General features: G+C 34.5%; 2 protein-coding genes across 2 annotated transcripts; one reads left to right on the top strand and one right to left on the bottom strand.

Annotated features, from left to right (window-relative positions):
• Positions 1-1,143: 1,143 nt before the first annotated feature.
• On the top strand, positions 1,144-3,403 carry LOC145101605 (protein BPS1, chloroplastic-like). Its single transcript, XM_079038839.1, has 2 exons — positions 1,144-1,442; positions 2,168-3,403. The coding sequence occupies exon 2, from the start codon at positions 2,179-2,181 to the stop codon at positions 3,208-3,210; it is 1,032 nt and encodes a 343-aa protein (XP_078894965.1). The 5' UTR covers positions 1,144-1,442; positions 2,168-2,178; the 3' UTR covers positions 3,211-3,403.
• A 6,696-nt stretch (positions 3,404-10,099) lies between these two features.
• Positions 10,100-12,654, bottom strand: LOC145101606 (Protein kinase superfamily protein). The gene is made up of 6 exons (XM_079038840.1): positions 11,912-12,654; positions 11,353-11,457; positions 11,143-11,265; positions 10,766-10,936; positions 10,533-10,662; positions 10,100-10,450 (listed from the first exon to the last, which is right to left on the bottom strand). The coding sequence occupies exons 1-6, from the start codon at positions 12,499-12,501 to the stop codon at positions 10,220-10,222; spliced, it is 1,350 nt and encodes a 449-aa protein (XP_078894966.1). The 5' UTR covers positions 12,502-12,654; the 3' UTR covers positions 10,100-10,219.
• Between the last annotated feature and the right edge of the window lie 2,835 nt (positions 12,655-15,489).

Below are 15,489 nucleotides of genomic sequence, written 5' to 3' on the forward strand. Positions count from 1 at the left end.
TGAAATATCTGCCGCACTGTAACCCCATCACTACCTGCTTTAACTCACCTACCTTCTTTTTCACCGCTTCATCCTCCTCCTCCTACAACTCTGACATCCACAACAACTCTAAAAGCTTGTCAGACTTCTAACTCTTACAATTTTTATAGCTCTTAATCACATCAGATCTGCATTCAGATCTCTTACTCTCCTCCTTTGGCTTCTCCATCACCGGAGACATAACAGTTTCGCGGTGGCGATACCTACCTCCACCGCATCTCATTGTAGCAATGATTTTACGACGACATGACGACCAAAACTTCAAATTCCCACCACCATCTCCAACGGTGGTGGGGTGATGGTCTAGAATAATTGATCCCAGATTGTTTTGATGAAGCTTTCCCATTTAATTTGACACTCTTTACTCTAAACGCATGAAATCAATCGTACATAACCTATGAACACCCTTTTTATAAACACGACCTTTTTATGTGGATCAATACGTAAAATCTTCACACACACGCACACACACACACACATAGAAAGTGATAAGAGAAATAGAGAAGTAGCAGAGGAGTAAATGTTGAGAGAGAGACCCTTTGACATTAGATATTTATATTGTTTTTTTAAATAGAGAAAACCTCATAAATGGTCCCTGGGTATTAAAATGACGAAAATACTCCTCACTTAACGGTAAAAAGCTGACGGAGTTAGGCAGAAGGACTAAACATTGAAAGTTTTGAAACCACATGGACCATCTGTGAAGTTTTTTGAACTTAGGGACTAAACTTGATATTTTTGAAAACCACAGGGACCATTTTTGAAGTTTTGTCTTTTATTTATATATATATATATATATATATATATATATATATATATATATATATATATATATAAAGCAAATCTTCATAAATGGTCCTTGTGACAGTGAAATGACATAAATACCCTTCACTTAACGGTCAAAACCTAACGGAGTTTACGAAAAGAACCATTTTTTAAATGTTTTGAAACCATAGGGACCATCTGTGAGGTTTTTAAAAATTAGGGAGTAAACTTTAAATTTTTGAAAACCATAAGGACCATTTTTGAAGTTTTGTCTTTCGAAAAAGCAAACACCGTAAGAGACTAACGGGGTTTAGGTCAAAGTGACACATAAAGTCTTGTAGAGTTGCTGAATTGCTGGATTATCAGGGCAACATCTCTCTGCGCCCCTTTTTATCTTTCCAAGTCTATACTTTTATCAAATCGAATTTGGGTTTTTTGAACCTTACAACTTTTTTCAAGGGTTATCTGAATTTTACGTTTCATCTATCAGTTTCAACGGAATTGGGGGTTTTCTTTAGTTGTTTTTATATAACTCCTTCTTCAGTTCATCATGGTTTCAGATATTCATACAGATTAAGCGTAGCTTAATTGGAGTTTATCACCTGAATTTCTTTGTACCCATCCAAGATCGTTTGTCGGTAAGATTTTCTCATTTTCCCCCTTTTGATGGATAAATTGCGCTTTTGACTGGCGCTTTATTAGTTTCGTCCTAGAATGAAAATTGGGTTCTAAACCTCGAAAATTCGCTTTATAAGATTGTCAGAGAAAGTATTTGGAATAAAATTGTAATAATTTTATAAATTTTACTCAACCCATTAGTTAAGCTTTACATTTATAGTTGATTTTTCTAGATTCATGGTGAATTTTGTAGTTCTAGAGCATCATATGCTTCGATGTAATCATATGTTGCCTTTTCTCAAATCAAGAATTATGAATATAATCTTGGATGGTGCCAGTTTCCAATAATCAAGTCCACTAAACTATGGATCATCATAATTGTTGTTGAAAGTTTATGTAGTAACCATTAATTACATGATGATCAAGATCTACGAATTTTTTAATGATTTGAAAAGGGTATATGGCCTTGTTTTCGAGTTATCCATTACTATGATGATAAAGCAGAAAACATAAATTTATTTATGATTTTGTTCAGTCACGGGTGCCAGCCATGGAAACAAAGATTTCTCCCTGGCTCCTTGGTAAGCTAAATATGGAATCAAATTCCCCCCGTTTGGCAACCAAGCACTCCATGGAATGGAATCTCGAATTCCAATTCCTGTCTTAATGGTTCTTCTTTTCCTTAATGGAGTCAGAATTGAGATCCGGTTCATATGTTTTCCTCTTGCAATTTCGTTTTCTGCAGATACATAAACCATGAGTCGCTCAGAGGGACCTCACCGAGGATTTCTCCCGATTGGGAATCCCTTCAAGATGATGATGCCCAAAACTTCTCATCTCCCATCAACATTCCTAACTACATTCGAGAAAAATCTGGCCAAAAGATTTCAACAATTAAAGCCAAATCATCCAAACGATGTCATCACCTTTTCATGGATGAAATCCGCATTGTCTTCAATTTGTGATACACTTGATGATGTAAGGAAACTGATTGTAGATCTAGAGCTTCCAATATGCAGCTGGGATATAAAATGGGTGGATATGTATTTAGACAACAGTTTAAATTTACTTGATTTTTGCAGTGCTTTTGGAACCGATATCGTGAGGCAAAGATTCGGTTACGTGATGCTAAAATGTGCATTACTTGATCTTGATTCAGATAACCCACAAAAGCTAATGAAAGCATCTTCTTCGCTTCATGAATGGAGACAATATCACAACTCTTATCACAATTCAAAGCTACAAGATTGTTGTGATGTTATATCCAAGCTTGAACAAACACTTAACTTGCCCAAAATCAAGAACATACCCAAAGCCAAAGACTTGGTTCGAGCCATGTATGGACTCAAGGTTCAGACCATGTTCATCTTTTCCACATTCGTGGCTGCATTTTCAACTTTCCCTAGGGTTCTTGTCGAGTTGCAGGTTCCTAAACTGTATTTATGGCAAGAATCTTTTACAGAGTTGCAGGTGGTTGTCAATGGTGAAATCAAGAATGTATATAGTTCGAATGGGGTTTCTCCATTGATGGAGCTTCGAAGAATTGAGGAAAATGTGAAGAAGTTGTACCCTTTGCTTCATGATGGTTTGGATGATGTTAAAGATGAAGATTTTAAGAGTTATTGTTCTGAATTGATGGAGAATAATGAGAAGTTTTTGATTGGGTTGGATGAGATCAAATCAGAAATGGATCGATTTTTTAAAGTTGTGGTGAGTGGTCGGATGGCGTTGTTGGATAATTTTCAACAGCAACCACCAAGGAGTGGGGTCCAACAGGTTAGAATGTGACTTCAAGGAATGTTTTTTTTTTTTTTTTTTTTTTTATACTTTTGGTACATGTTTATATATTTATATGTTTTTTTTTTCAGTCGATTATGTTGTAGAATTGTATGTGTTGTTTTTCTTGAGTTTTTTGGATGTTGTTTTTGTTGTTGGATTATTATATATATTATAGTTAGCATTAAATTTGTATTTGTCTTTATTGGCATTGTCATATGGACTAAGTTTATTTTCAACCAAATTAATTTTTGTAATTTAGATTTTTGTTTTTTTTTTTAAATAAAAACAAAATATACTCAATTTGATGATTTTTTTTTCATTTACAAAAAAAAATCAATATTAACATATTTTAATATACTTTTTATAATCTTAGAATAAAAAATAATAAAATAATTATTTTTTAATAATTAAATTGTCTATAGTTTGTGTAATTTTAGAAATAGTACAAGTTGGTTACAAATATAATTTACTTTCAGTAAAAGATTGTATCGATTTACGTTGCTAATGAGACACACAGATTGGAACACTTGTATGTATACGAAAGAGATTAATACCATCATCAATAGAGTATTATCACTTGGATTTAAATCGCGGTAGTCCTACCTTTTTTTTCCGGATGGCCACGTTTGTTGATAGAGACTATGTTTGCAATTTTTGTCATTTGTAAAAAACATGTGGGTTTGGTAGTTTAGATTGCCGCCAACAAAATTCACACACACTTGATTTTTATCATCGGTGAATTTCCACCGCCGACATTATACCGCCAGTAAAACAAAGGGTGAGGGGCGGTGTTTACCGCCGGTAAAAGCTGCCATATATGATTGACGGTGCTGAAAAGACTACAAAACTCCTCATCCTTAAAAAGTGCTTGACTTACATTTTTGGAGATAAAATGATCAAGATTCACTTCCATGTCATGGATAATTTTACAAAAATGCTAGTTTCATTAGCAGCTTAGCCATAAAAAGAGCCGAAAACGCTGTGAATTTGATGTGCATTCTTCCATAATTGTCTAAACCCCAGAGTGAGCTCCTTCTGCTTCGGTCTTGTATGGGTATTGCTAAGCTTTTCTTTGGGCTTTTGGCATGTCAAACCATTCATATGGAGGAGGTGACAATATTCTTTGACAATTGGTCGTGCAGGGCGATTGAGGACATTATGGTTATGGTGGCCCTTTCTTTAGCGATATACAATGGTGAACTGCTACCTTACCCATTAGGTTTGGTCGGTAGAGGCTACCTCATATGCTTTTGTTGCCTCAAGGGCCCAATCTTGGGCATTGCAAGACCACATCTTACGGAATAGTGGCATATATGGTATGGATTCTGATTATGTTTGTGCATTGACTTCTCTTCGTAACAAGCTTCCAGATATTGTATCTCAATCATAGGATCTTTGATGCACATGGATACATAATGATGCATACTAAATCATGATGAGTGGTGGGTAAAATTGATAATCATACATGTAGCATACATAATTTTAAGGCTAGTGTGTCAGGAAAATTTCTTGAAAAGAGGGGTAGCTGGTAACCCCCTAGGTTCCCCGAGCATTACTTTTTAGTACCTAAATGTCTTTTACGATTTCTTGAAACTGAAGTGATTGTAATGATGGATAAAGAATGGAAAGAGCTTACATTCAGACCTGTCCCAGAGGGTGGGCGAGAGAGACGACCGTTCATGACCCTTCATTTAAAGGGCCCAAAATTTTTACAAACTTTATTAATATAATGTTAGATATGATCAATGTTGAAGATATTATTAGTGATTTTGCATCTCAAAAAACTAAAATAAAGATTTTTCTTTAAATATATGGTTTTTTATAATCGAAAATGTTATATTTAGAAGCTAGTAAAAGTAATTTTTTTCAATTATTAATTTAATATAAAAATAGTTGATGAAATTTGTGTATTTTAAAAACATTTTTTCCTCTTTCGTCCTATGTCCAAAATATGTTTGGAACAACCAAGCTTACATCACAATATAAGGATCATTAGCCATTGCTTGTGGATTATCACATAATACATGTGACATATCGAGTTACTAAAATGTTTGTAACGATCCATTTTTCACGTCAAAAAATTTCATTTTTCAATCAATATTTAGTAAGATCATTTGCAAATAAACATAGTCGGATCAAACCATTTCATAAACATTTACTAAGTCTGAAAACCAAAACATGTGATCCCTCAAAATGTCAGAGTATAAATCCCAGAACAATCCCATGAATGCGGAAAACATTGTGTGTGTATGATGTGCCACTACCGCGCCAGCTCCTTCCCCTTCAAAGAAGAGGTACCTGAAACCAAAACTGTAAACTGTAAGCACGAAGCTTAGTGAGTTCCCTCGTCGTAACACATACCAAGCGATCACATAACATACATACGGCCAGGCTATTCTGGGGTGCCTGACTACCCGGTGCGGCCATTCTGTGGTGCCGTCTTACCCGTGTCAAGCCATTCTGGGGTGCTGACTACCCATCGGTCCTAACAACCGATCCTCAGGGACTATTTCACCCCCTACTGCTACTACCACATATATCATATCAGACCAACATATAAACATATCATCACATACTGTCAGACATAGCTGGGGTGTCTGACCTACCCTTCGGTCCTAACGACCGAACTCTACTACTATCACATATAACATATCATGCCAGCACATAACATATCAGGTCGTAGCAAACCTAGATGATATCACCAAGACAATCATCTGACATACAACTCCTACTGATGGGCTGACATTGTGGCCGTAGACCCACCGCTACTGGAAGGTAACTCACCTCAAAGTAGCTGCTGATTTGAGCGGGAACTGACTATCTACTGCTGCTGCTGCTGTTCCGGAAGTCCTCCGGCTATAATTCCCACAAAATGCTCAGTCAAACACTGCTAGCTGAACCTAGGGTAAAATGACCATTTTACCCTTGACCAGGTCAAAGTTCAAGTCAAAGTCAACTTCCAGTTGACCCGACTCGCCGAGTTGGCTTTCCAACTTGTCGAGTCCCTACCCATTCGATTGTCCTTAATCCCGCCTCTACTCGTCGAGTTAGGCATTGACTCGACGAGTTCTCCTTCTAAACTGAGGTCCAAAGGTCCTTCATCCTACTCGCCAAGTTGCATGAACAACTCGTCGTGTTCATCTTCATCCGATGAACACCCCATGCTAAGACTCGTCGAGTTGTATGAACAACTCGCCGAGTCTGTTCTTGAGGTAAGAAGATGGCCTTGGACTTCCGACTCACTGAGTCCACCCATGACTCACAACTTTACCCACCAACACGAAAAGGGGAAAACTCAGGGACTCACGACTCGACTCGCCGAGTCCGATGAACGACTCGCCGAGTCGTTCACATGCAATTACTACACACTCGATTTTGCTTGAATCCAGCTCATGCCACACATAGATCTGGGCTCTTAGGGTAGGTTTTACACGTAAAGTTTCCAACTTTACGTGTATACATGCATAGGATGGGGACTTAAGGCTTAATAAAGGCTAAAATGGTAGATCTAGGACATTCAAGCCATTTATTTCCATTAAGGCCATGGATCTGAGCTTCTGGAGCTCAAACATGCCTAGATCTAGAGGTTAATAAACTCATTACCATTCCTAATCCATAAACAAGCTTGTAAATGGCTCAAGAAGGACTTAAATGGTGCTCTAAGGGACTCTTAGCAAAACAAAAGGAAATTGAGTTATACCTCAAGGAATCTCTGATATAACACCAAGATATCTTGCCTCCTTCTTCTCCTCTTGATCTACCCTCCTTCTTCTCTCAAAATCTTCAAGAAATCACACCAAAACACTTCAATCTCACAAGAAACGGGATTAGGACGATATAGAGAGCTCTGAGGGTGAAGGAGTCGGGCTTGGGGCGCATAAGGTTGGTTTAAATAGGGTGCAAACCCTTGAAATTAGGGTTTCATCCAGACAGCGGGGACTCGCCGAGTCCAGAATATGGACTCGCCGAGTCGCCAACTTAAACGTGCTCAATAACCCGGCTCTACTCGGCGAGTTGGGCCTACAACTCGCCAAGTTCAAGGCTAAAAATGTAAATTACTTAGATAGGTCATACGTACCAGAAACCAGGTGCTATAATGTTTCTCCTTGAGTTATACACCATTATTTATAAAAACGTTGACACCAAAGATTTTTTTATCAAATTTTCTGGTTAATCGATGTTTCACAGTATCACAAACACTTTAAAGTTCAAACAAAGAAAATTATACAACAAACTGATATCAGAGCATGTCGAGTCAAACCCTATGATTTGACGAGTCAAAGGAGAAATTTTGATATGCTTCCAACTATGTTGACACTAGTGGTCTCAACGTGTGTTTGTGTGGATGATCTCAGTGTGGTGTTTTGAAGATTTGTCAGCATGACTGAAGATATATACGCTACAAATTGCTGACCGTGATACTTCGTGATAAGTATCATATGTTATCAAAATCAAGATAAAGTTTTCAAGATTAACATAGAAGACTCCCTGATAGATGACATGTTTTGAAGTTTGGTTTCGGCCCCCTTCGTTCCAATGTTTGTGTTCTGCCCCTGTACCTAGTATTTATGTTAGGATTTATTCTCATATATCTTCCATATTCTTGTAATCAGTAATTTCTATGTGAAATTATCTCTGAGAGTGTGTTCTTGTAATCACAAACCCAAAATCCATTTGGCACACTTGGTTATTTTTTTGTTCTAGCGAATAATGTCTGGAAGGTTATTCAAGACCATAGGGATAGAGTTCCATGGTTCAAGTTGGTCTCGTTTCACCAATCTATTACGAGCCACACCTTTGTTCTTTGGCTTGTTGTAATCTTGAAATTCAAGACCCAAGACAAAATACAAAGATGAGAGCAAATCGAACAACCTCTTTGTGGATTTTGTAAAGATACAACGAATATCCACGGCTGATGAAAGTATACTTTTTAACCTTGCAACTAAACTTAGAATCATAAAGTTGTTTGGGTTTTGAGTTTTTGAAGCATAAAATAAAAAATCTTGAGAAATGTTTTCTTTTTGCTAGTTGTGTTTTTGGCTAGACACAAGAATCCATTTAGATTGCAATGAAAAATTGCTCTATCTTTTTACAGCTAATCAAGCGAATTAAATTGATCAGTTATGGTGATTCTTAAAAGTTTTATATAGACGTAGCAGGTAAACAAACAACAAACTGTGCCGTAACCTTTTTTAGATGACAAAACTAATTTTTTTAAAAAACATTAATAAATTTTACGGTAATAACGTTACTATGTATGATCTGTTGGACTCTATTGAAGAGCTCAACAATATCCAACGCAAAGAAACCAAAAGTATTAAATGCAAAAGATATAAATTTATGATGATTTTTCATACACATTTTCTCGTGTTTTGTCACTTATTAGATCTGAACAAAAAAAATGGATTGTTTTTTTTTTTGGTTGTTTTGCCACTTATTAGATCTACACATCAAAACGGATTGTTTTTGAAAATGAAGGGAGTCAGACTCGAATCTGCGGCTCCTCTCCCACCAGACCACCAAGTTACCAATTGAGCCAAAAACTTAAACTTAAAAATAAATATTCATCGGAAAAGGTAACTCATTAAAATTTTGCAATAAAGCTATGCTGGTTTGTACATCTTGCAAAGGATGGTTGTACTTTTACATCGTCTTAGATTTTGCAATGTAAGTCCTTGTCCACAAAAAACTTCATCATGCATTAAAATTCAGTCCTTGTCCACAAAAGAACTTCACCAATAACGGAAACTGAAAGAAATATGAAATTGAATAGGAGAATGTGTGATTTTTTAAAATGTGAGTATTTATATTGGTAAAAAGTTAAAAATCAATAAATAATTTTGACCCTTAAAAAGGGAGAGAAAAAAAAAAGTAAATTACACGAATAGTCCCTATGGTTTGAGGTAATTTACGTACTTGGTATTTAATTTATTTTTTTTAACTTGAAAGGTCCTTAATGTTTGTTTTATTACGCATTTGGTCCCTACCTTTTGTTTTTATTCGCGCTTGGTCCCTACTTTTTGTTTTTGTTTCGTGTTTAGTCCCTGTTTTACATAAAAAATTATTATTTAAATAGGAAAAATGGTATGATAGGTAGGGTAATGTGAGGGGTTGGGGTTGGGGGTGTGTTTATTTAAATAAGTTAAAAAATCAAGGGTAAAATAGTTTTTTTAGGTAAGATAGAGACTAAACGCGTAATAAAAACAAACAGTAAGGGACCTTTCGAGTTAAAAAATATAAATTAAGGACCAAACACACAAATTACACTAAACCATAGGGACCATTCGTGTAATTTGTGGTACTGCCTTTCGCGAGTACACCGCATGGCCAAATGTAAGATACCCGTGTGACTTCATTTCGACGGTACCAATGTTTCGACGGATCCGTTACATTGATGGTACTGCCTTTCGCGAGTACACCGCATGGCCAAATGTAAGATTTTAATGCACGGTGAAGACAAGGACTGACATTTTAATGCATCATGACAACAACTGACATTGCAAAATCTAAGAGGATGTACAAGTACAACCATCCTTTGCACGATGTACAAACAAGCATAGCTTATTGCTTAGAATAAATGAGTTACCTTTTCCGATGAACAACATAGCTGGCAAATAAGGTTCCATCACATTTATGCTTTTCCAATAATACAATGTACAGTTTTTATTGAATGATGTACAATTCCATATGCTGACAAAAAGACTTACTTTACCTTCTTCCTCGTTCCTCAAATCAAAAAATAGCTGGCAAATGGCCCACTACCCCACACAAAATGGAACAAACCCAATCTCGTTATTTTGATTTACCATTTATTTGCACAAAAGGATCCCCACCCAAGAAGGTACAAATGATTCAGCCAAGAGTACAACCTACATAATCTAAATAAAAGTGTAACACATGAAAGAATACTAATTGAATTAATATGTGAATAACATTACATACATATGTGTGCTCCAATAGTGATGTAACTTTAGGCCTTTAAACTGTTGAAACATATAAAAAAAAAAAACAATAGTTATTATCTACTACGATTGTCGTCTCTATGAAAGAGCAAATCATCAGCCTCAAGCATGTGAATAACGTGTCCCATTTTGGGTCTTTTTTGTGCATCTGGATCTACACACCGAAGAGCAACCAAAAGTATACGTTTTAACGCTTTTGAAGATGGTATTTCGGGTAACTTAGGATCCACCACATCTTCAGCTTTTCGGTTTCCTACCATTGTCTTCAACCATTCCACTAAATTCACCTGCAATAATAATAATAACATCAGTCTCAGTATCAGTACCAGTTATCTGTCATGTCATGAGGCTGGAGATCTACGAGCTAACCTCTCCTTGAGGTCGAGCATAATCAACGGGACTTCTTCCGGAAATGATCTCCATAATTAGTACCCCAAAGCTATATACATCACTCTTCTCATTTAGCATACCCGTGCAAGCATACTCTGGTGCAACATATCTAACAATTGGTAGTAATTATTTTTTTGGACAACAAAAAACATGAGAAATTGTAGTAAAATGGATAAAGAAAAGGATTTATGTAAAATTATCAAGAAAATTACCCGAAAGTTCCCATTACACGAGTCGTAACATAACTGCTTTCTGAACATAAAAGCTTGGCAAGACCAAAATCGGAAACTTTAGAATTCCATTGACGATCGATTAATATGTTGCTCGATTTTATATCCCGGTGGACCACTTTTGGTTCGAGACCCTCGTGAAGATACGCCAAACTGTATAAAAAAATACAAATATAAACAATTGTTTATGCAAAAGGGTTATTTTAACGGTCTAACAGGTACTCAGTGGCCAACTAGATGGCTGACATAAGGGCCCACTGTCCATAAGGAGGCAAATCCACATTAGAATTGAAACTCTCACAATGCAACTTCCACGACTTAAAAAACCCTTGACCAAGTTTTGAAAATGACGGATTTACCCTTTTGCGGTTCCCAAAATGATGTTCATACGGATAGCCCAAGTTAACGGGCTAACATCTCCAACCTCCCCGTGAAGCCATTGGTCCAAATTCCCGTTATCTACATACTCATAAACGAGCATCCTATAAACAAAGATAATATGAGAAATGATTCATAATGTTTGATGTGATTATTATGATTTATGCAATTAGATAATATAAAATTGTTACCTGTAGGCTCCCTCGACACAATATCCTAGCAAGCGAACAAGATTTTTGTGTCTTACACGCCCGATTGCATCCACCTCTACTTTGAACTCTCTCTCAGCTTGACCCCTGATGTTTAATCATTCCATTAAAAAAAATCAAAAATCAAAAAGAAAACTCATAAAACAGAACTTCCAAACCATGTTTATTTAAGGGAAAAAAATAGTGCACAATCAATTATCGAATTGTGGGTAAACAGTAGCTAAGATTTTCTAATTATTGATGCTATAATCAGCTGAAATTTGAATTTAATTCTTATAAAGGCATCATTGATTGCTACCTTTGAAAGAAAAAGACACAATTGATACCACTGTTGAAGAACAACATGAACATCATATCAGAGATTACCTTGATAAAGTCCAATATATTTGGAGCTTAAATTATGACTAATGAAGAAGAATCACGATTGAATGCATCGGTTATCTAATTACGGGTAATCGTGAAACAGAATTTTGATTTTTTGCTAACATGATCAACTGCAAAATCAAATTTAGAGATGATAAGGTGATAGTAATGTAATTACCTGTTATTTAACAAGTTTTTGACTGCAACACGAGTATCATCCCCCAACACACCGCTATAAACGATGCCATAACCACCTTCTCCGATAACATTTTCATCGGAAAGTCCATTCGTCGCCGCTTCAAGCTCCCGGAGCGTATACCACCGGCCCCATCCTAGATGCGAAACCTCGGGCAAAGAAGGCACACTACTGCCACCACCACACGACGGTGCTTCGATACTTGTTGCTCTACTCTCACCGCTCGACTGCCGATCGGAGAAAACCACCCGGTGCTCCAACTTCCCTAAATCGATTTGAATCTCCGGCACAGGTAGACGGTGATCCACCGCTGCTATTGCGTCATGATGGACGATCTCTTGTATATCCTTTGACACAGCGGGGTTTAGGGTTTGGGTTTGTTCAAATTTCTTCTTTCTTTTATTCGACGGAGAGTTTCGTCGGCGAGAGGTAATACAGAGGGAGAGAAGAAATAGTAGGAGAACAATGATAACTCCGACGAAGATTCCGACGACGACCCATAGCCTAAGACCGAATATCGAGGTGGGTTTTGAGAGCTCGCTGTTTATAAACGCTTTATCATAAAGCGACATTCTGATATTGTTAGAACGTAATTATGCAAGCAACGGAACATGTGTTCTGTTTAGCCGGAAAATAATGTCTCCGGCGATTATGCAATATTTTTCCGACAAGTCTTGGCTTCGGTCTTCAGACTCTTCACTAAATGAGTAAGCTGTGTTTATCTCTTCTCTCTACAAATAAGGGCTTAAGTTGGTTTAATTACACCTTTTACCCCTTTGTTACATAAATTGCCACGTAAATGACCGTTAGATAATTAATAATTTAAATATTAATTTTAGTTTAGCTTAATGGGAAAAATATGTCATGTAGTCGATGTCTTGATGATCATATTTTTGTTTTCAGTAAAAATAACGGATACCTGGTATATATAATTGGAAGTTGGTATATATAAATAGATAGTTGTATCTTTTTTATTTATGTATAAATATTGAATAAAAGTAGTTGTTAATTTTTAAATATATAAAATTATATAAAAATAAAAAATTTTAAATTTTAAAAGTCTATTTGAAATAGTTTTTAAATTATATTTTTTATTTAAAAAAAAAAACTAAAAGCATCTATTATTAAATGGAAATTTTACTTTTCTTGAGATTTTTTTTAAAAAAATAAAAACTTTAAAAAACTCCGTATCAAAGACGATCCATTATCTAATTTGAGACAAATCACAAATGTTTTGAATTAAATCGGTTGTAATTTTGCTAATAAAAAACGATGGCGACAAATTATAGCTATGCAAAACGTATACCATTAGTCAAATTAGATGGAGACAACTTGCCTCCTTAATTAGGTATACATCTACCCACGGATTCCATAGTAGAACTAATTTATTTATTTTTATAAATAAAACACCAACTCAATTAATTATACTCGACTTGATGATACATGTGATTAATATTATCATAAGTCAAATAACCATTTGTGCGTTACATTATATTTCCTCTACTTTGCATAATCAAAGATTTTTCGTCCCCTCAAAATAAATTATAAAAGAAAACAGCACTTTGTTTATATCGTTTGAAAGCCATAATCTTTTTCCATGCAAAGCTTTTATTGCTACATTTATTTCTTTGTTTATTAACCATCAATATAATATATTTTGATGATTTTTTATTCTAGTTATTTGATTATTAATATAAGAATTTAGTTTTTATATTAATGTGCAACTTGATATGTAGTATAATAAAATAAATTATCTTGAGATCTTTTATTTTTCTTAGAAAAAAGACCTTTATATTTTCCTTCTTTTCGAAAAAAAAGCTCATGTTCGTGCGACTATCTTTTGTTTTCAATACACACCATAATGCATGTTTTTCCTATATGTATATGTTAAAATAACACGTTAGGTGTGTGTGGTCTCTTTACCTATGTACCAATCTTTTAAAAATCGGTTTTTTAGTTAAACCGGTATATGATGACCGGTTCTCGGCTCGACCGTCGGTTCAATCGGTTTCTATAATTTTCATATTTTTTTTCTATTTCCCCTACACATATATAGACATCTGCAAGTTTAAATATTAAAAATGTACATTAATACAAGTTGAAGATTAATCCAAATACATTAAAAGCACATAACCGTAAGTTCTATATCAATCCACGTAAATCAAAAATATAATACAGAAACAAAATATAGTTTTAGATGAATACAAACGCATTAAAAAAACTTTATAACATTTATCATGTGTTTTTATTCAAAAAAATCTAAATAGATGTGAAAATAACTAAAGTTTGGTATAAAAATGATTCATTTGCATGTGTTTTTATTTAATTTAACCGGTTTAACATAACCAGTTCAACCAAATTTTTGTAAAAAACGGTCAGTTCATTCTGATTCAGAAATAGATATAAAAATAGTACTAACTGAATCGTTCATTTCTCCAGTTTCTGGTCCAACCGGTTCAAACCGGTTTTTAAAACATTATTGATATGTACTAGTATGAATGAAAGAAAGATAATCATGATTTATGCAACATTGTATATGCCTTCAAACTTTTTGATCTTAAAATTGTTATACTTATAAAATACATGAATACTACATATTGATCACTGTAAAAATAATCTCGACAAAAACACTTGATCACCGTAAAAATTAAGTATTATCAACTTAAAATCATTCATTAACTGTTTTTATCTCAAAAATTGATTACGAAATGTCAAATACGAGTGTAAACTTCATTTATGATTGTTGTAAGTTCACAAAAAAAGATCACGAAATGCATCAATTTTTATATTGATCTGAAGCATTTGTTTTTGCAAAGTCGGTCATTGACGATATTTTTTACTTTATTAAGCTTTTTCTGTCCGATTCAACAATTATAGATGAATATTTAGGGTTTTCAAATATATATAAATACTAATACAAGTACATATATTTTTAAAAATATATTTATATTAGTAAAAATATTTTTATACATTTAAATATGTATTAAAAATGTATAAAATATTTTTATACATTTATAAATGTATGTATAAAATATTTTTATACAATTAAAAATGTAATAATAATAATAATAATAATAATAATAACAACAACAACAATCAATCAATCAATCAATCAATCAATGTAAGGGTAAATCCGAACATTTTTGAAAAACTTAAGGGTAAACCCAAACATTTTTGAAAATTCAAGGGCTTTAATGACATTTGGTTACCTGGAAACCGGCTAGGGTAAAAATGAACAAATTAAACAAAATTTCGGGTTTTACTGGACATGAAACACGTCCAAGGGTAAAACCGATATTTTTGTGAAAACTTAAATACTTTTATGTCATTTTCCTAATAATATTTAGCGTATCTTTTGATTAAATGATCAACTCATCACAAATCTGTTACGTTCGCATGAAGTTTATAGCTGATACATATAGTTTGTTTGACATCAAAGTCAAAGTAGGACAAAATCACAAAACTATAAGAAATGAAGAAGAAATAATAATTCCGCATTAAAATCAATCAATAATTCTTTGAAACGTTTAGAAATTTGTAATTATTTGCATAACGTAATA

Source organism: Lactuca serriola, chromosome 4, assembly GCF_051521515.1.
Source record: "Lactuca serriola cultivar US96UC23 chromosome 4, Lser_US96UC23_V15, whole genome shotgun sequence".
NCBI classification, from domain to species: Eukaryota; Viridiplantae; Streptophyta; class Magnoliopsida; order Asterales; family Asteraceae; genus Lactuca; species Lactuca serriola.